The sequence below is a fragment of the Hyla sarda genome, chromosome 4 (genome assembly GCF_029499605.1).
Source record: "Hyla sarda isolate aHylSar1 chromosome 4, aHylSar1.hap1, whole genome shotgun sequence".
In the NCBI taxonomy this organism is placed as follows: Eukaryota; Metazoa; Chordata; class Amphibia; order Anura; family Hylidae; genus Hyla; species Hyla sarda.
In genome coordinates this window covers 138392551-138414987 of record NC_079192.1, presented here as the reverse complement: position 1 = coordinate 138414987, position 22437 = coordinate 138392551, and the positions used below count along the sequence as shown (strand labels likewise).

Below are 22437 nucleotides of genomic sequence, written 5' to 3'. Positions count from 1 at the left end.
AAGGTGGATACATTCCTAGGAAAGAGTCTCCTAGGACTGTATCCACCTTTTCCAGCCCACCGGAGCACCTGAAAGCTGAACTAATTTATGCAGGAAAAGACAAACTGCCGAGCCGAGAAGTTCGTGACGAATCTAATTTATTGTAAGTTCGCTCATCTCTACTGCTCACCAAGAAGGACAGTACAACACTAGTTGTAGCAGTAAAAAACTTTGTTCTACTAAAACAAAAATTAAAAAATAAAATAAAAATGGACAGACCAACATTTACCAGTTTCACTCAACCACTTAATTTTATTTAGTCAATATGAGGGATTTGGGCTGTGCTGGAGATGTCAGAAACAAAATACAGCAATAGAACCCCACAATGTAGACTTTTCAACTAGCTGTGAGAAATTGGCTTTATTAAAAACAGTAAGTCAATTCATATAAACTGAATTACTAGAGACATGGTGTTTAAAAATCAAAATATATAACAAAAAACATTAAACACCAAACAAGCACAGGCTTGCACCTAAAACAAGCCTTCTCTGCTCTAACATTTACTAAAATGTATTTACCAAAAAGGACTGGAACAAATGTGGGAATGCCAATGAACAAAATATGGAATTATGCATTTCGATCTATGCGGACATCAATTTCTCTACCATTGATTTTTATTCCATTCATTAGTCTGCACGCCTTCTCTGCAGTTTCTGGGACGTCATATCTTACAGTTCCGCAGCCTTTAGATTTGCCATTCTCCATTTTTATCTCTGCAAACATAACTCGACCTACAGAAACAGTTGAGCATTGAAAGTCATTAACATTTGTAGCAAAATTCAGGACCATGCTTCAACAAAAAGCTTTGCATTTATCATTTTAAACTTACCACACTGACTGAACTTCTCTTTCAGTTTTTGCCAGGTCAAGTCAAAGGGGAGCTAAATGGTGGAAGAAAAAAAAAAATATAAAATTTGATGGGGGGTGCCTCCATAGGTTTTAGCATCATGTCTCCATTTATAGCATGCTAACTAACTTTCAGTCTAAAGTGCTGGCTTGTCTCAAAGTTTCTGCAGTGCACTATTCCATACAATAAAAATACGCAGCAACCACAATGGAAAAGTATTGAACATATTTAAAACCTCAGTCTATGGATAGGTTTACTATGCTAGCAGCTTAGTGTGAACATAGCTCTCCATAAAATTATATGTACAATGAAATAAGACAGACTGCAATTCCTTACATTTCTAACAAATATTTGACATCCTTTGTTTCCTCGGTCTCTTAAGCCACTTCCTATAGGAGTGGAGCCAAACCCTCCAAATCCTCGTTCCATATCCATGGTTCTGTCCAAGCCACCTCCAATACGGTCAAAACTGGAGCTCATTCTATCCATGCCAAGTCCCATACTCATGCTATTTACAGCACTCATTCCAGAGCCTAAAAATGAACATACAAAATTATTACTCAAATTGTACCTGCTATGCATATACATTGGTTTTAAATGAGTAATGATGACATATGGTTTAGTGGTTTATTGTTTGTTCCATTTTGTTATAGTCAGTGATAAAGGTCAGCTTAGGTCCAGTATAAACACGCTGCAGTGAGGGTTCTGACCAGATTTAGTGCAGTTTAGAATCTGTGAGCTCATGTCATCGTTCAGTTAAATACTATATTGTGAAAAGGGCTCGACAAGGTGAGAAGTAGAGATGAGCGAAGTTAGTGATTCGATAGGTCACAAACTGCTCAGATGTTACTGACTTTATCCTGCATAAATTAGTTCAGCTTTAAGGTGCTCCGGTGGGCTGGAAAAGTGGGATACAGTTCTAGGAGAGTCTTATAGGACTGTATCCACCTTTTCCAGCCCACCGGAGTACTTGAAAGCTGAACTAATTTACGCAGGCTAAAGTCAGCAACTGCCGAGCTGAGAAGTTCATGACTAATCGAATTACTGTAACTTTGCTCATCTCTAGTGAAAACCTAGAGGGGAGACTGAAAACCTGTGTAAAGGTGGTGCAGTTGTCCATTGCATCGAATCAGAATGATTTTTTTTTTTTTTTTTTTTTTTTAAAGCCTCTATGGACAACTGTACCACTCCACTTCCTCTACACAGGTTTTGATAAGTCTCCCCCATAGTTTTTAAATATTTTGGTAAAAAATTTTGTAAAATATATAAATATTTAGGACAGCTGCAGTGCAAGTTTCTAGAGAAAACGTAGTAAGCAAGGAGAAAAATAAAAAAAATGTGATTACTTACTCATGCCAGATCCTAGAGGGCCCAGTGAAGAAGAGCCCATCCCACCAAAGCTTGGCACCATGGCACTACCTATGGAGAAAACCGCATAAGATATCTTAATATTTTCTAGTTGGCTAATAATTTTGGATAGCTAGTGATTAAAAGGTGTTTTTCCAGGACTTATTAATGTCACTTCATAGAAGAGGTCATTGATATATGAACAGTGGGAATCGATTGTGATGGAAAACCCTTTAAAGTTCACGTTATTGCCTAGCAACAAGGGGGACAGATAGTAGGTGACCATAGTAGACTTAAATTATCCTCAAGGCTGAGACAAGCAGGCAAGTGACCACATAGGGACTCCTGTCACTTGTCTTCATTTTGCACCAATTATGACGAAAATGGTAAATACATACTATGAGAGTGTGGAGGTGGACCCATTTGAATCGAATTTAAAGAAAATTGAAGCACTGAGTTGACTTACTCATTCCACCAAATGAATCTCCAAAGCCACGACTTAAGCCAATGTCACTTCGACTGAAATCTCTGTCCATGGTGCTTCCCATGCCTCCTCTGTACATGTCTAAAATAAATTGGCCATTAAATGAAACGTTGTTTCCTCATCCCAAGTAGTTCTCTTTAAATTTGAGCTCCTTACCTCCCATGCTGCTTGCCATGCTTCCCATGCCTGCCATGCTACTTGACATGCTTCCACTCATGCCAGATCCTATACTGCCCCTGAAGTCATCAACACCACCCATACCTATAATACAACAAAAAAAAAACACACAGCAACATTAGTTTGCTACAGTTCTCTTTACAGCCTTCCAAGGGGTCTGCTGCTCAGTTGACAGCTGCAGAAAGCAAGCCCTTTCATTAAAAGTACAGAGACAGAATTTTACTGCCAGAATCTACCAGAACTTCTGTAGTGTGAACTGAGCAACAGACTCCCATTGAGATCAAGCGGAATACAAATAAAATTTAAAATGTGTGCATGGAACCTAAGAGAAACTTTTGTGGTTATTACCCTGTATAAAATAGGAAAGGAAATGTACTTAAAGATATGCAGCTTCTTTATAGAGGGGAAATATATTAATTCAAGTACCTCCTCGGCATAAAAGTAAACTTCGTAACACTGTTCTGAAGTATCTGGACTGTTAAGACTTTTGGCCTTGACTTTGCAAAGATGTACATTTGCATGAATTCTGCACATCTTGGTGGTGTTGTGCTAATAAGGTTACTTAAATTTTAAACCCTAACGGCTGCCTTCATGCAATTTTACATGAAAGTAGGTGTCTGCTACTGAAAATCTAGAGGTATTAATAGCCCAGCCCCCTGCAGCTCATCTATCCTCCAGAGACATTAGAGCAGGAGCTGCCCACAGCAGTAGCTCATCTACACCAGTGGATGTCTAAGCGGGCAGGTCCCGCTGAAACATCTCAGAAGCAGGGAGAAGGTTGGGACTGGAGTAGACCAGTATTTTCTTTTACTCCAGACTCAGCAACAAGTTTATTCTTTAATAGTGCCCCCATAAAAGTTGTTTACAATATAGACAAAAAAAAAACACAAGCTACATACCTGTCATCCTGCTCACTCCGCTAAATCCAGACATGTTACTTATTCCATCCATGCCACCAAACCCACCAGCAGCTGAAATTGGATATAAAGTGTAAGTTTCTATGCAGTCAGTATTGCTGGAAAAGTTTAACATCTGGCTACATGAGATTTGACACACTTACCTCCCATTCTACTCATTCCACCAAAGCCAGGACCGTCCATGCCTTAAAAGAAACCAACTGTATGAATATTTAATTTGTAAAACCCCATAGATTTTGTTGTGAATTTAGATATATATACTTGCCTGATGGACCCATGCTACCCATTCCACCACCCATTCCGATCTGTGTTGCACTAATTGGCTGTCCACCAGGTCCAAGTCCCATACCTATACCTCCTAGTCCACCTGGAACAAAAATTTAAAAAAAGTTACATAAACTTAAAGCACTCGATCATTTAAACAAGCACAATTTTTGTTGTTGTCAATTTTGTGCAGCACACTCTAAGAATATAACGTATAGGTTCTTGTGTATGCCTGTTCTTTGTAGCAGTGTATCCACTGCTCAGTCTCCCTTTAGATCAGCAGAAACAGTAGCCACTTTTTGCAAGTCTTTCCTTGATGTGATTCTGCTGCCGATTCTTTTGGCTCACATAGAACAAGTGAATTAGTGACCCCTTCTACCCTCATACCACCTAGTACTACTAAAAGCTGTGCAAATTAACCCTGCGCACTAAGTGATGGTATAGCAGAGAAGAGCATGTTGTGCTTGGCCAGAGAAGGGGAAGGAAGTTTGTGTACTAATTGTGAACAGTCAAGCCTCAGTCTGCCTTCTGAAATAGCAAGAATGGGGGGGGAACCAGCACCATTAAGGGGACTCCGGGTCTCAACAGCAAGGAGAGCACTAAAATCACCTTGTAAACACTTTTAGGAGTACCTGTCCCCAAACTAAAAACGTTTAATGTATTGCTCCTTATGTTATTATAAGACACTTTACCACTTACTTTCTGTTAAAATTCTCAGTCTTTATATGTTTTTAATGTGATTGAAAAAAAACGAACACTAGATGGCCCTGTTCTGTTCCCTGCCGCAAATAAATACGTTTGGTCTCCTCTCGGCCTGGCAGGAGACCAAACTCAGGAAGTGCATGGCGAGGCACAGCTTTTGCAGGCTTCAGTGATGTTGCACCTGGTGGAGAACACTCACTTTTTCCAGCCAGGAGCTCACAGTGTGAGCAAGGGGGGGAGCCATGATACAGAGCTTTTAAAAGCTCGGAAATTATTATTATTATTTTTTTAAAGGGCAGGAGGGGTGTTAGGAGTAGATAGGGAATATAATCTGTGGCCAGCTCCCAACAGGAGACAGAATGGCAGCAGAAATTTTAAAGCTGCCGCTTCCTGAACGCTGGAGGCCCAGCTGCTAGGGAGCCCCGGGATCCCCGCTGCGGCACCGCGCTATTACAGCACAGAGCGAGTTCGCTCTGCACGTAATGACGGGCAGTACAGGGGCCAGAGCATAGTTAAGTCACGGCTCCGCCCCCCGTGATGTCACGGCCCGCCCCTTTCAATACAAGTCTATGGGAGGGGGCGTGGCAGTCGTCACGACCCCTGCCATAGACTTGCATTAAGGGGAGGGGTCGAGGGGCGGAGCCATGAAATCACGCTGCTCCGTCCCCTGTATCGCCCGTCATTATGCACAGAGCGAACTCGCTCTGTGATGTAATGATAGTGCGGTGCCGCAGCGGGGATCCCGGGGCTCCCCAGCAGCGGGACCGCGGCGATCTGACATCTTATCCCTTATCCTTTGGATAGAGGATAAGATGTCTAGGGGCGGAGTACCACTTTAAGTATGCAGGATTTCAGTTTTCCTCATTACCTTCTAAAAATCATAACTTTCAATTTTGCACATACAGACCCATGAGAGGTCTTATTTTTTGCGCCACCAATTGTACTTTGTAATGACAATCAACCATTTCCCCACAAAAATTTACGGCTAACCCAGAAAAAAAAAAAAGTCCATACAATCAAAATGATATGTTTGATTTGGTCTTATTTCTTGAAAAAAAAAATCATAACTACGTGCATGAAAATACATACGTTTAAAATAGTCATCTCTTAACACCTATAACTTTATTTTTCCACTTACCAGCCAGTATGAGGGCAAATTTTTTTCGCCATGATCTGCAGTTTTTATTTGTGCCATTTTTTGTTGTGAACGGACTTTGATTGCTTTTTATTCATTTTTTATGGTATAAAAAGTGACCAAAAATACGTTATTTAGCACTTAGGAATTTTTTTTGCACATATGCCATTGACCGCATGGTTAAACTAACAATATATTTTTACAGTTCGGACATTTACACACAGTGATTTTTGTAACTTTAGACACTGCGATCTACTTTGATCGCCGTGCCTAAAGGGTTTAATAGCGTGCGTCACCCTGATCGGAGACGCCCGCTATTAGCCACAGGTACGCCCTGTGTCCTTAAGGAGTTACTTAAAACTATGCAGTTTTTTTTAAAGTCTTTAGAAGTGACAGGTAAACTAACTCTGGTCATCACATTTTGGAGCAGCTGGAGAGCACAGCTGAAATGAAATTTTAAAGTGGGTTCACACTTTGAAGCAGGTTGAACCAATAACCCCCTAGATAATGGGGTTTCTCAAAGTACAATTTTAATACAATAAAAGATGTCACAGTATATCGATCAGTAAAATTTGTAAGCCTCTTGAACTCCTGAAAAGAATTTAGAGGGAGATTCATCCAAACCTGTGGAGAGAAAGTTGCCAATAGCGATCAGGTTGCTTCTTACATTCTTAACAAGGCCTGTGAAAAATGAAGGCAGCTAGCCGATTGGTTGCTATGCACAACTTTGCCTCCACAGGTTTTGATAAATCTCCCCCTAAATGTCCAGCTTTACAACATGGCTCATGCCATTTTCTACTTACGTGGTAACTGAGGTGCCTTTTCCATGGCATGGAAGTCATCTGGAGGGAGAGACTTGTCGTCCTAGTAATAAAGCATTTTCTTAATATTGTTGATTTTAAAGCAAATGCATTAAGATTGTTTTTTAGTTTAAAACTCACGTACCATTTTTACATGCATAGGACGATCAAACAAAAACTGTCCATTGAACATAGCTGAGAGAAACTAGTTAAGGAATAGTTGCATTACAATGACTCGTGCCCTGTTAACATCTACAATCATTATCTAGTTAATATCCACATGTTAACAAGTCACATGTTTTGCCCTAGAAATCTGATATACAAAGAATAGAGAAAGACACCCAAAAAAAAATAAAAATAAAAAACCACGACCATTAACACCATTTCCCATGTTATCCCCAGTCAACAGTTAAAGAAAGGATACAGATCGCTTGCACTGCTTCTATTGCTTGTTCAAAGGTGACTGTTCCCATTCCTCGGCTTTTGCCATCTTTGTCCTCCTTTATATCGGCCCTTTTCACATTTCCGGCAATGCTGAACACTTCTTTCAATTTCTTCCAACCAACTTTAAAATCAAGCTGTAGAAAAAAAAAAAGTGCAATTCAAAAAGGTTATGTTTTGCATGACTCCTGGTTGGTATATTGGAAGGGCAATTTCTCTGCCGCCTCAAAAATCTTAAAGGGGTACTCCGGCGCCAAGACATTGTATACCTTATCCAAAGGATAGGGGATAAGATGCCTGATCGTGGGGGTCCCACGGCTGGGGACCCCCATGATTTTCCACGCCGCACCCCGTTAGAATCAGCCCCCGGAGCGTGCTGTCACACCCCCTCCCATAGGCTTGCATTGAGGGGGGGGGGGGGGGGAAGCGTTACATCACATGGGGTGGAGCCGTGACGGCACTATTCTCCGTCCCCGTGATCGCCAGTAATTCTGATTATGGGCTGATTCTAACGGGGTGCGGCATGGAAGATCACGGGGGTCCCCAGCGGTGGGACTCCCGCGATCAGGCATCTTATCCCCTATCCTTTAGATAAGATGTCTTAGCGCCGGAGTACCCCTTTAAGGACTCCAGTGTAGCCACCAATGCGATGTGAAGAAATTCACAAGTTCTCACATATGAATGTAATACATTTGAAAAAGCAGTCCGATTTAGTGTAAATCTATACATGAATAATTTCAGAAAAATACTGCTCCAGACAATAGAGTATGGATTGAAACCATGCACAAAGGCCTATGCAGCATTTTCTGTTACAATTCCGCCTTTAAAAAACTAATAGAAAACCACATCCAAGTAACATACATTTGCAACAAAAACTGTTGTTCCAAGTCTTCCAGCTCTCAATGCACTGATTATTTCAGGTGGGATGTTGGGATTGTTAACAATTGAAGGAGGAAGGTTCATTAAACCAGGACCCATGTCTGTGTTATGACCTCCAGGAAACGGACCACCACGCTGCAGAACTCTGCGTGCATGCTCTCCATCAGGATCCTACAAAAAGAATGTTATAACACACTTAGGCATAAATAATACAAGCCTGCTTAGAATGTTATGTAAAGAGCCTCACTTGCGAGGCTACGCCGTTTGAGCTCCAGCAACATGCACAATGTCACATTGCCAATAAACTAGAAACGTGCACAAGGTCACAACAGTTCAGTAAAAGACCCATATAGTCCACTATAAGCATAGAATGTAAACCTTCTTGTTCCTAACTTCATTACATGCTTAATATCAGATTTTACTGCACTCCATGAGAATCCAAACCAGTAGTAGCAGTTACTGTACTGTATGTACAAGATTTTCATTTACGCACACATTTGTACTAAAACACACACACACACACACACACATTAGGGATCACCCGATATATTTTTTAGGGCCCATACCGATATTCCGGTATAAGTTATCGGCTATTTACCCCCCCTCGACACCGCTGCAGATCATTGATTTAAAGCGGGCGCTTTAAATCAATGCACTGCAGTGGTTTTTGCGGTGCCATAGGCCGCCACCACCCGCTTCTCTCCCCCTACCTGTCAGGGTGGTCCGGGCCATCCATCCTTCCTGTAGTGTCCGGCGGCATTCCGGGTGGAGGGTGAACCGGTCCGGGCTGTCCTTATCCGGGGGTCATCTTCTCCACTCCGGCCTAGTACGCTGCATAGACGCCGCTGCGCAGTGACGCCCGTGCGCAGCGACGCACCTGACGTCACGGCGTACTAGGCCGGAGCCTGCCCGGAGTGGAGAAGATGACCCCTGGAGAAGGACAGTTACGGGTAAGTTACATTTTTTTTTTATTGACTCGGAGCGTGGGGGAGGGGCCCGACCGGTATAGGCAAAAATCCATACCGGTATACCACCCAGCACCACGGTGGGGGGGGGTGCAACCCGGTGCGGTCTCTCTCTCTCTCTCACACACACACACACACACACACACATATACACACATATACACACACATACCATATAATTTAACTAGTTGATCTCTCCCTATTCATAAGTAGGGAGACATCAAGCCTGGTCAAACTCCATAGGTGACAAAGCCCTTCTCCTGGGCATTTTGTAAACTATGTAAAACAGTGGAGCATTTAAAAGCAAAGTATAGATGGCTTTAATAAGGAGTGTGGAAATGAGAAAAAAAGTCCTTACTGCTTTGATGTTAAGGGGTCTTCCATTTAGATCATGTTTATTCATGACATCAATGGCCTTTGTTACAAATTCCATATCTTTAAACTCCACCACACTGCAAAAGAAAATGCGAGCTGTGTTTAGTCTTGTGTGCTTTACAGATTGCTATTTTCAAAGAAAGATGACTATATAAACACTTACCCACAACCCTAGATTCAACACGTCACATGAAAGAAAAGAAAATAAAAAAAACAAGAGAAAACAATTAGTGTGTGCCATATTTAGAATTGTCAAACAATGAACAGGATTTCACTATTGATTATCTTTGCTGCATGTATGGGGTATTTAGAAAAAAAAAAGTAAATATTAATATTACTATTAGAACTGGGCCTTTTCTCATTTATAAAAATGTCAGACATGTTATCCTAGAATTAATTTAATCTTAATACAATTGTAGCATCCAATATAAAGATTACAACTTTTTGTAATAAGTATATAAAATTTTAAAGTTCCAAAAATAAAAAAAATTATCCCAGGATACAGATTAGTCTCCTAAACCATACCCAATGACTCACTTGTCTCATCAGAAAAAATGGAAGCCTTAACCAGTTTATTCAGTTACAATTTAAGAGTCTAGCTCAATGACTCGAAACATTTACAGCACTGACAGTTGTGCAGTCCGCAAGCCACAACAGGCATTTCAAAAATATATTCTAGACAAATTCAGTACAATCCCAAGAACTGTCAGGTTTGCCAGTGGATTTGAGCAAAGAACAAATTGAAGGACCAGTATACAGAACCGTACATACGTCTGCATTGAGCTTTGAGCAGCAAACAAGAATTGTTCGAGAAAATGCTTGGAAACAATGGAAATGCAACCTCATGTAATTTAGATGGAGTGTAGCAGGCTGTGAGCCTTGGTACATTCATACTGCAATACAGTATAGGAAAATGAAACTTACTTCCAAATAAAAACTTGTACAGTGAAAACTGATGAGGGACTTTACACCTCAAACAGCTTGTTGCCCACGGCACTTACCCTTGATTTTCCTTCAGCATCCTTAAAGAGCTCCACGTATGTAACCTCACCAACTACATAAGACATACAAAGGGAAAATACCAAGAAACAAAGCATTTAACACCAGTAACTTTCTTTACTGTGCCCTGTGCACAGCTCTACAGAACAGATGACCTATTATTCACCAACACTCAGACACAGAACCAACATACCAAAATGGCTATTGTCATTTAGCTACTTGTGAGGATTCAAAGCAGCCACATTGTCAAGAGCAATACAATACAATCTACCAGATTTTACACCACATTACTGGATGTAGTATTATTTGGTATGATATAGTTGGTAAACAAATTCAGATATGAAAATATTCCCTAAACAACTTGTTAAGATAAACATTGGAGAATTTAAATTTTTCATCTAACTCACAACAACTGTTTTAAGGTGACTTTCTACCTGAATGTCTTCAATGGTAAAGATTATCTTAAGATCCAAATGAAACAAAATCAATGCGTTTCACAGCAAGCTACAAGCAGAGGAATACAGTGAATAAAACCAATCAAATAGTCATGTCACCTTACAACAGACACCAAACACAATTACAAATATTACAATGTTGAACATGCTGCCGTGACACCAAGGTTTACATTTTGGCTTTTAGCCATTTCCTCTGAAATGAAGCCCACCCAACCCAAATTTGGTAGTAATTAAGCCAATTTCACCACTGCAACAGGCAATAAACAAGAACTGCACAACGACAGTCTTTTGCATTAGAAACCGTATCACCAAAATTGCCCCCTCTTCCAATATTGTCACTACATGACAAACAAGCAATCACTGCTTTTACGTTTATCAGAACTTTACGTTATTGGCCTGTTCCCTCACAGTAACTCCAGTACATTAAATGCCACCACTTTGTAAGCCAATACTTTTCAGTTAGCTGGCATTGTGATTATGGTATAAACTTAAGTACATTACCTTGGTTACCTGCTGAATCAAGGCTTTGGGAACAATATAAGATACACAATTATGGCCAGTAATTTATATTTATAACAGAGCCAACGTTTACCTTTCTCCCTCATGAGGTCCTTGATAGCTTGCCACTTCATGTCATATGGAATATTGCTGATAAACACCCTATTTCGACTCTGACCCTTCTTATCGACAGAGCCTGATTTATCTTTTCCATAAGGATGGAACCTGTTTCCCTTTCTGTTACCCCCAGATTTGTCCTTTAGTGGCTTATCTTCTTTATTGGACTCTTCGCTATCCCTAGGTTAGGGAAAACAAGCATATTGACAGTTAATAGCCATCTTATTCAACACAACACCAGTACTTATGGCAAGTAATATCACAATGCATTGTAACAAAATCCAGAGGATAATCCTTGGTCTAGCTTTACTGGTGCAGTGACACAAAAATGGTTCTCAGTAGGGATCAACTGATATCGTTTTTTAAGGGCCGGTACCGATAATCAGTGGAGGTTGGGGCAGATAGCTGATAACTTATACCGATATACGTTATCAGCTATTTATCCCCCCGTGACACCGCTGCAGATCATTGATTTAAAGCGGGAACTTTAAATCAATGCACTGCAGTGGCTTTTGCGGTGCCATAGACGGCCGCCGCCACCCGCTTCTCTCCCCTGCCTGTCCGGGGGTCCTGAGTCATATCACCGCCACCGCTCCCCCCCAGTCCCATTGCCTCCCCCCATCCCCGGTTTTATAATTACCTGTTCCCGGGGCCCACTCTACATCTGGCTCCGGTGGCGTCCTCCTGAGCTGTCACTGTGCGCACTGACGGTGACGTCACGTCGCGCACGTCACTCGTCATTGCGCACAGCAGGACGCAGCAGGAGCCAGAAGTAGCATGGGCCCCGGGAACAGGTAATTATAAAACCGGGGATTAGGGGAGGCAATGGGGCTGGGGCGGGCATTATCGGCAAGGTAATTGCCGATACCGATAATGCCCAAAATCGTGATCATCGGCCGATAATATCGGCCAAACCGATAATCAGTCGATCCCTAGTTCTCAGTTAAAAAAAAAAACTTAGCAATTTGTACTAAGTCTATATGCTTTACCAAAAGGTGGCCAGCACACTTACTACCCCCACCCCCGTTGTCAGTCCTCACCATGCTCCTGTTCCTTCCAATAAGATGTCACTCCCCGATCAGACAAGGTAAATATGCTGCCCCCCCACTACACAGGAAATCATGTTTACAATATAATTCCGGCATCCGATTGCCGAATGACTGCTGCTGTGACAACACTGATCAATGCTATGCTATGGCAATGCAGTGATCAGTACCTGCAATCAGTATAATGCATGTTATAGTCCCCTATGGGGGCTTTAACATTGAAAAAAAATAATAGGTAGAAAAAAAGTTAAAGATTTAACCCCCTTTAAAATAAAAGTTATAGGGGTCAGATTATGACAATTTTAAACGTATAAAATTTTCGTGCGTTTACAGAATTTACAGAAGTACGACAAAATCAAACCTATATAAGTAGGGTATCATTTTAATGGTATGGATCTACAGAAGATAAGGTGTCATTTTTACCGAAAATCTTTCTGCGTAGAAACAGAAGCCCCAAAAGTTACAAAATGGCGTTTTTACTTAAATTGTCGCACAACAATTTTTTTTTGTTTCGCCGTAGATTTTTGGGTAAAATGACTGATGTCATTACAAAAGTAAAATTGGTGGTGCAAAAAATAAGCCATCATATGAATTTTTAGGTGCAAAATTTAAAGGGTTATGATTTTTAAAAGGTAAGGAGGAAAAAACAAAAGTGCAAGAACGGAAAAATGCTATGTCAAAGGGGAACTTCAGTGGAAAAAAAAAAAAGTTTTCAAATCAACTGGTGCAAGAAAGTTAAACCGTTATGTAAATCACTTCTATTTAAAAATCTTAAACTTACTAGTACGTAGCTGCTGTATACTACAGAGGAATTAGTGAAGTTCTTTCCAGTCTGACCACAGTGCTCTCTGCCGACACCTCTGTCCGTGTCAGGAACTGTCCAGAGCAGGAGAGGTTTTCTATGGTGATATTCTAATCTGGACAGTTCCGGACACGGACAGAGGTGTCAGCAGAGCACTGTTAAGAAAAGAAATTCACAAGTTTCTCTTCATTATACAGCAGCTAATACTGGAAGGATCAAGATTTAATAGAAGTAATTTACAAATCTGTTTAACTTTCAGGCACCAGTTTATTTGAAAACATTTGTTTTCTACTTGTTTCCACTAGAGTCCTCCTACTTGTTTCCACTAGAGTCCTCCTTAAGGTGTTAACATCCATTTAACCCCTTAAAAGGTTACTCTGGATACCAAAAATTAGTTATTCTTTAGCCCCTCATGGGCAGACCAACTATTGTAATATACACATGTAACTATTTTTACATACCTGATACTGCCACAAGGCTAATTGAAATATTAAAATTAAATGTTAGTAAATCATTAACATTTTATTTTAATAGTTCAGACAGTTACCCATGCAGCAATATCAAATTTACGCTGGTTTCTGTACAGGATCATTAACTCCTTAAGGACCAATCCCATTTTGACCTTAAGGACCAGGCTTATTTTATTTAGCGTTTTAGTTTTTTCTCCTCGCCTTCTAAAATCTATAACTCTTATATTTCCATGTACAGACCCATATAAGGGCTTGTTTTCTACGTGACCATTAGTTTGTAATGAAATTACATTTTACCATAAAATGTACGGCGAACCCAAAATATTTTTTTAGGGAGGAAATTTAAATGAAAACCACAATTTTGCACATTTTGGAGGGTTTCGTTTTCCCACTGTACAATTTACAGTAAAAGTGACATGTGTTCTTTATTCTGTGGGTCAATACGATTAAAATTATACCCATGATTAGATACTTTTATATTTTTGTACCGCTAAAAAAATTCTGAAACTTTTTGTACAAAATCAGTAATCTAAAATCTCCCTATTTTGACCACCTATAACTTTCATTTTCCATATATAGGGCGGTATGAGGGCTAATTTTTTGCGCCGTCATCTGTACTTTTTACCGATACCAAATTTGCATCTATAAAACTTAGATAATTTTTTAATAATTTTTTTTAATAAAATGTGTCAAAAAAAAAGCAGCATTTTTGGACTTCTTTTTACGTTTACGCTGTTCACCGTACGGCATCATTATTATATTTTGATAGTTCGGACATTTACGCATGCGGCAATACCAAATATGTTTATAAGAAAAAAATAAGCTTTTTGGGGGTAAAATGAGAAAAACGGACAGTTTTCATTTTTATTGGGGGGAAAGGATTTTTCACTTTTACTACTTTTTATTTTTCATTTTTCACTTTTTTTTTAAATACACTTTATGTCCCCATAGGGGGACTATCTATAGCAATCATTTGATTACTAATAGGGATGTCACAATACCATTTTTTAAATACTGAGTACGAGTACCGATACTTTAATTCCAGTACTCGCCGATACCAAGTACAAGTACTTTTATTTTAAAGGGAATTTGACACCAGGGTGACGCGGTTTCTGGCACTGCTTACCGTGCTGATATGTGGGTCCTTGTTGTGTACAATGGGGGCGGCTGCTGTAGTAAGAGCCAAGATTTCTCTCTTCTCCATTGGACAGAACAGGGAATTTGCATTGGCGGCGAGAACGATGACCACATGGTGAGCAGCGGCAGAAACCGGGTCACCTGCACTATCTACCTATAAATTCAAGTTAGTGCAGGTGACTCTGCTGTAAGATTGACTTTAATAGTAGGCAGCAGCCCACCCGTAGACTGCAGGCCCCCCCTGTACTGATCACGGCATCCGAGAGGTTAATGGCGGACATCTGCGCGATTGCGGATGTCGGCCATTACCGGTGTGTGTGTATGACGCGAGCACTGCTCCGATGCTCGCGGTCATACACAGGACCTAAGTGTACGTCCTGGTGCGCGAAGTACCGCCAAACTAGGACGTACATTTACTTCCTTGGTCGTTAAGGGGTTAATAATGATCCTGTGCAGCAACCGGCGTAAACGTGTGTTTAAAAATAATTTGCTGCTGTTTGATCACATGCTAGAAACGTTTAATATGGCCATTGTACATAATTTTTCAAATAGAATCAGCTGAACCCTTTTTTTATAGCATTTTGACATGTTTTCTAATTAATTGATGAAAGACAACCAAACAATTATTAAAATAATCGTTAGCTGCTGCCCTAGTTATAAGTATATACTCCAAACAAAAAGGTACCAGTGCAACATAAATAATGTACTCAAAAGTAAATAAACCGGTATAGGCAAAAATCCATACCGGTATACCGCCCAGCAACGGTGGGGGGTGCGACGCTGTGCGGTGGTGGCGGTCGCGGTGTATTATCGGCAAGGTAATTGCCGATACCGATAATGCCTAAAATCGTGATTATCGGCCATACCGATAATCGGTCGATCCCTAGTAAATACCTTCCTTCGCTCCCCCAGGGCTTCCGGTCTCCGCCGCGATCCGCTTCCTGGTTGCCAGCGAATCATACTGCGCTCAGCCAATCACCAGCCGCAGTGTAGTCCCGACTCGTCCTGCGATAGGCTGAGCGGCAGTGTGAGAACGCTTCAAAATTCTTCACTACACCGGCTGCCAGGGCTGAAAACGTCACACTGCCGCTCAGCCTATCCCCAGCCGAGTCGGGACTTCGCTGCGGCCGGTGATTGGCTGAGTGCAGTATGACTCGCCGACCACCGACAACCAGGAAGAGGATCGCGGCGGAGATCGGAGACGGTTACCGGAGGAGCGAAGGTAGGTATGTACATCTTTATATTTTTTTTTTTTTTTACTACCGGCAGTATGGGGGACAATTTTTATATTCTGGAGTTCTCCTTTAAACAAAGCTAGCATCTGTTGTGGTGCAGCACACAGACACTATGCTGTGGGGGCCAGTGTGAACTAGGCTTTACAGCATTGTAAAGTGCTCCTATTCAGGGAAATGGGTTAGAAATATATTCTAATAGTTTTTGGGAAGCCCAGATGGAAGTGTGAGCCCGGAGGGAGGTAGCAGGCCACAGACAGGGCCCGAGCTCTAGGTATATGCACTATAGCAGTGTTCCCCAACCAGGATGCCTCCAGCATTGCAAAACTACAACTCCCAGCATGCCCACTGTAGTTTTGCAACAGCTGGAGGCATCCTGGTTGAGAAACACTGCATTATAAGGTAGATTTACCTAAACCTATTTAAGAATTGTGGGGCAGATGTCGATGGCAACCTGACTGATTTCTCCATTACAAAAAAAGCCTCAAACAGAAAGCTGGAATGTTATCAGTTGCTATGGACAACTCCACCGATCCTTGGCAGCCATGTTTCTGCCCGGGCCCTCACCTGCCCACATTACACAATAGACGGCAGTCACCGAGTCCACAAGAAAACACGGATGGGATATAATGGCGGCCATGACTGTGCAGAGTAAAGGACAATAAAAAGAATACGCGTACTGTGAGGGAGAAGCGCCATTCACACGGGAGGACACGGTCCCCGGTAACGCAGACGCGCTGCTCATGACTAGAAAAATGGCGCCTAGGTCCGCGGGTCACGCGGAGTCAACAGGTAAAGGGAGAAACGCGCTATTACCGACTGAACTACACCGAGGCGGCCTAGGGAGCGTAATACCGAGCGCCTTATACCCGTATAGATATCGCGGCGCCGCGCTCCCGCCCTCCTCCTCCACCACTGGCGGCCATTTCCTGCACAGACGCCAGCACCTACTTCTTCATCCCGTTGGAGTGGCTCTCCTCCGCCATGCTTGCGTCACACTGGTCGTCAGACAGGCTGTTGTTGTCGCTGCCGTTGTTCAGGGCGTCCTGGGATTCGTTCTGGTCGAGCTCTGCCATGTCTTCCTGTCCGGAGGCCTTCCACACACTGCGACCGTCGGCGAAGAAAGATTCAAAAGGCCGCAACGCCTCTTCTTCACCAAGTGCGCAACCAAAGCGAGTTCTCGCGAGAACACACGCCCCGCCCACTTGATCTTCCCCTCACCCAACTTTATTGTCCACTAACGGTACGAACAACACTGGGAGAACAATAGAAATAAAATGGAGCTGGGAGTGAAGCTTTGTCCTCGCGGTCTTTTCTTCTCACATTGCAGCTTATGAGAACAATGTAGCACAGTATATGTTGGGGAAACTGAAATGTACTCCATTATTAGTTTTCAGTTTAGCAGAGTCATTTGTTGATGGAAAAGAGCTTTATTTATATATAAAAAAAAAAAAAACGTATTGAAACCGTACAATGAAGAACTTGCTTGCTTTGTAGCACAGGAGCCCAGTCTGACCCTCAACCCTGATCAGCACTGGTTATAGGGGGAGACATCAAAACATGTCCTGAGGAAAAGTTGTCCATAGGAACCAATCAGCTCGCTGCTTTCATTTTCAACAAGTGGAGAGGGGGGAAAAACAGATGGCACAATATAGTGCAGTTATTCCCAATTCTTTGGGGTTGGACAGTTCTTCAAAACTAGGAAAGTTGCTCACCTATGGGTGTTGTGCTGGCAGGCACAACACTGGCGATCACGTGTAACAGGTTGCAGGATCGGTAGGCTGCCGGCCGTCGGTCCCGCTGAGCCAGCGGTGAAGATACAGGAGGAAACAGCTGGTTCTGGGATAACCTGGTGAGGTTACCGCAGTATTAGGGCAGAAAAATCCGATTTTGGCTAGAGGCGCACACCCGAGAGTAGTGAACAATAGCAGACTTTATTAAGTTATACAACTTGCATTGCACATGGGACAACGCGTTTCAAAGGTTCATCCTTCTTCTTCAGGTCCTTTACATAACATACAACATCATCATGATTTTTCTGCCGGAATACTGAGGTAACCTTGCCAGGTTATCCCAGAACCAGCTGTTTCCTCCTTCATTTTCAACAAGGCCTCTGCAAAATGAAAGAAGCGATCTAATTGGTTGCAGTGGGCTACTGCCAAATTTTCCTCAGCAGAGGTTTCGATAAATCTTCCCCATAGAGCCTATTATTGGCCTGGGCACTGTGCAGAGGACCTTGTGGGTAGTCTGACCGCTGGGGACCCCCGCAATCCCCTGCACATCACCCCGCTCTCCTCATGAACAGGGCTGTGTCGATTTCGGCACAAAGCTGCGGCCGATATGCCCGTTCCATCGATCTCTAGGGGAGAGCTAGAGATGCAGCATTGGTGCATGGAGCTGAGATGTCTGCGGTCGGACCCCACACACTGAGACACATCCCTTATTTTTTGGAAAAATTTTTTAGCACCACAGTATTCCATTCATTGGGACTTTTCAAAAAAGGATGTTGAGTTTTAAACTGTAAAAAATGTGACATGTCACTTTTCAGAGTGGTTCCCTTTGGAAGCCCATGTTAAAATCAATGGGAGCATGAAGCCTAAAAAGCCATATTCTCAACCACATGAAAATCAGAACCCAAAAAAATCCATACTAATTTTGATTTTTTTTTTTCAGAACACACTCTAACACACAGTACAAGGCTAGGGACCCAGCACTATTCAATACACACACTATAATACAAGAATGTTCTAATAAAGCTCACGTCCTAAACAACAAGCAAAACATGTCAGCATTAGACGGAAGGGGTGTGGGAAAGTACATTCACTAGAATCAGCAGAGTGCCCAGTTAAAAGGGTATTCCACCCCTAGACATCTTATCCCCTATCCAAAGGATAGGGGATAAGATGTCTGATCACAGGGGTCCCGCCGCTGGGGACCCCTGCAATATAGCATGCGGCACCCACCTGTTTCTGCTCCGGAAGCGCTGGAGGGTCTGGGACTGGACCACGGGAACGGAAGATCATGACGTCACGACTCCGTCCCCGTGTGACGTCACGCCCGCCCCCTTAATGCAAGTCTATGGGAGGGGGCGGAGTACCCCTTTAACCCCCTTAAGGACTCAGCCCATTTTGGCCTTAAGGACTCAGACAATTTAATTTTTACGTTTTCATTTTTTCCTCCTCGCCTTCTAAAAATCATAACTCTTTTATATTTTCATCCACAGACTAGTATGAGGGCTTGTTTTTTGCGCGACCAGTTGTCCTTTGTAATGACATCACTCATTATATCATAAAATGTATGGCGCAACCAAAAAACACTATTTTTGTGGGGAAATTAAAACAAAAAACGCAATTTTGCTAATTTTGAAAGGTTTTGTTTTCACGCCGTACAATTTATGGTAAAAATGACATGTGTTCTTTATTCTGAGGGTCAATACGATTAAAATGATACCCATTATTACGTACTTTTCTATTATTGTTGCGCTTAAAAAAAATCACAAACTTTTTAACCAAATTAGTACGTTTATAATCCCTTTAATTTGATGACCTCTAACTTTTTTATTTTTCCGTATAAGCGGCGGTATGGGGGCTCATTTTTTGCACCATGATCTGTACTTTTTTTTGATACCACATTTGCATATGAAAAACTTTTAATTAATTTTTTATAATTTTTTTTTTATAAAATGCATTACAAAAGTAGGAATTTTGGACTTTTTTTTTTTCCGTTCACGCCGTTCACCGTACGGGATCATTAACATTTTATTTTAATAGTTCGGACATTTAAGCACGCGGCGATACCAAATATGTCTATAAAAAAAAATTACGCTTTTTGGGGGTAAAATAGGAAAAAACGGACGTTTTACTTTTTTATTGGGGGAGGGGATTTTTCACTTTTTTTTTACTTTTACTTTTACATTTTTTTTACACTTGAATAGTCCCCATAGGGGACTATTCATAGCAATACCATGATTGCTAATACTGATCTGTTCTATGTATAGGACATAGAACAGATCAGTATTATCGGTCATCTCCTGCTCTGGTCTGCTCGATCACAGACCAGAGCAGGAGACGCCGGGAGCCACACGGAGGAAGGAGAGGGGACCTCCGTGTGGCGTTATGAATGATCGGATCCCAGCAGCAGCGCTGCGGGCGATCCGATCATTCATTCAAATCGCAAACTGCCGCAGATGCCGGGATCTGTATTGATCCCGGCACCTGAGGGGTTAATGGCGGACGCCCGCGAGATCGCGGGCGTCGGCCATTGCCGGCGGGTCCCTGGCTGCGATCAGCAGCCGGGATCAGCCGCGCATGACACGGGCATCGCTCCGATGCCCGCGGTTATGCATAGGACGTAAATGTACGTCCTGGTGCGTTAAGTACCACCTCACCAGGACGTACATTTACGTCCTGCGTCCTTAAGGGGTTAAAGGGTACCTCTCATCAAAAAAACTTTTGATATATTATAGATTAATGTATGCAGAATAACTTTACAATTGTATGTTATTAAAAAAAAAATATGCTTCTTTCTATTTAATTTTCCACTTTGAAGAAATGACCACTAGGGGTCTCCCTCCCAGTCCTGGCAGCAAGCATTTCAGACTCATGCTGGAGTCCTAAACACTACGAGCTGCCAGTCTGCTTTGTTCACAAAGGAGAACACTCAGAGCTGCCAGCCTGATTTGTTCACAGCCTATTTGGCTGTGAACAAAGCAGGCTGGCAGCTCTGAGTGTTTAGGACTCCAGCATGAGTCAGAAATGCTTGCTGACAGGACTGATCGGGAAAAATACAATAGTAAGAAGCATATTTTTCATTAACATGCTATTGGAAAGTTATTCAACATTCATTAATCTAAAATATATCAAAAGTTTATTTGATGAGAGGTACCCTTTAACCCTTTAAGGACCCAGCCAATTTTCACTGTAGGACCCGGCCATTTTTTGCACATCTGACCACTGTCACTTTAAGCATTAATAACTCTGGAATGCTTTTACCTTTCATTCTGATTCCGAGATAGTTTTTTCGTGACATATTCTACTTTACGTTAGTGGTAAAATTTTGTCGATCCTTGCATCGTTTCTTGGTGAAAAATTCCAAAATTTGATGAAAAAATAGAAAATTTTGCATTTTTCTAACTTTGAAGCTCTCTGCTTATAAGGAAAATTAATATTCCAAATAAATTATATATTGATTCACATATACAACATTATGTATATAGAAAGCAGGCGGGCTCAGCATCATACACAAAGGGGTGCTATTAAGCGTACCAAATAACAATAACTACACAAAAAGAGAAAGAGATACGCAATATAATGCACACCCACAATAACTGTAATCCAAAAAGTATATCTTTATTACATATAAATAGTACAAAAAGCAGACAATACAGTTAAAACCAATTAAAAAAGGCCCAATTGGCCACTGCACAAACGAGGGGGGGGAACCCACTACCAAAAAGAAGGGGAGAAACCCCACCCAGGGCACCTGCCTCCACAAATACACAGGTTATCAACCTATCATACAACAAGAATGTTACATCAATACAGTCCTGTCCCCACAACACCAATAATATGTATACAACCTGAATATCCTCAGTATATAGCACAGGGGACTGGTAGTAGAGGACAATAGATGGAAGAGTAATACGGCAGGTGCCCCCCTAAAGACCCCACGCGTTCCGTTGCCCGTCAGCAACTTCCTGAGGAAGTCGGATGTGTAAATGAGAAAAAAAAATGTTTTCACTAAATTGCTGGTTTTCCCCCACATTTTATATTTTTACAAGGGGTAATAGGAGAAAATGACCCCCAAAATTTGTAACCCCATTTCTTCTGAGTATTGAAATACCCAATGTGTGGACATCAAGTGATCTGCTGGCGCACTACAATGCACAGAAGAGAAGGAGCGCCATTGAGCTTTTGAAGACAGAATTTGGTTGGAATAGAAGTTGGGGGCCATGTGCGTTTACAAAGCCCCCCCGTGGTGCCAGAACAGTGGACCCCCCCCCCACGTGACCCCATTTTGGAAACTACACCACCCACAGAATTTAATAAGGGGTGCAGTGAGTTTTTACACCCCACTGGCATTTGACAGATCTTTGGAACAGTGGGCTGTGCAAATGAAAAATTACATTTTTCATTTTCACGGACCACTGTTCCAAAAATCTGTCAGACACCTGTGGGGCGTAAATGCTCACTGCACCCCTTATTACATTACATGAGGGGTGTAGTTTCCAAAATTGGGTCATATGTGGGGGGTTCCATTGTTCTGGCTCTATGGGGGCTTTGTAAACACACGTAGCCTTCAATTCCGGAC

The 22437-nt window shown here is 41.9% G+C and overlaps 1 protein-coding gene across 1 annotated transcript; it reads right to left on the bottom strand.

The window, feature by feature from the left end:
* Positions 1 to 263: 263 nt before the first annotated feature.
* MYEF2 (myelin expression factor 2) lies at positions 264 to 17511 on the bottom strand. Its single transcript, XM_056572283.1, has 18 exons — positions 17080 to 17511; positions 11419 to 11621; positions 10374 to 10426; positions 9536 to 9543; positions 9356 to 9449; positions 8015 to 8203; positions 7137 to 7290; positions 6858 to 6907; positions 6716 to 6776; positions 4077 to 4178; positions 3955 to 3996; positions 3794 to 3865; positions 2874 to 2978; positions 2700 to 2798; positions 2237 to 2305; positions 1223 to 1419; positions 869 to 920; positions 264 to 770 (listed from the first exon to the last, which is right to left on the bottom strand). The coding sequence occupies exons 1-18, from the start codon at positions 17202 to 17204 to the stop codon at positions 607 to 609; spliced, it is 1839 nt and encodes a 612-aa protein (XP_056428258.1). The 5' UTR covers positions 17205 to 17511; the 3' UTR covers positions 264 to 606.
* Between the last annotated feature and the right edge of the window lie 4926 nt (positions 17512 to 22437).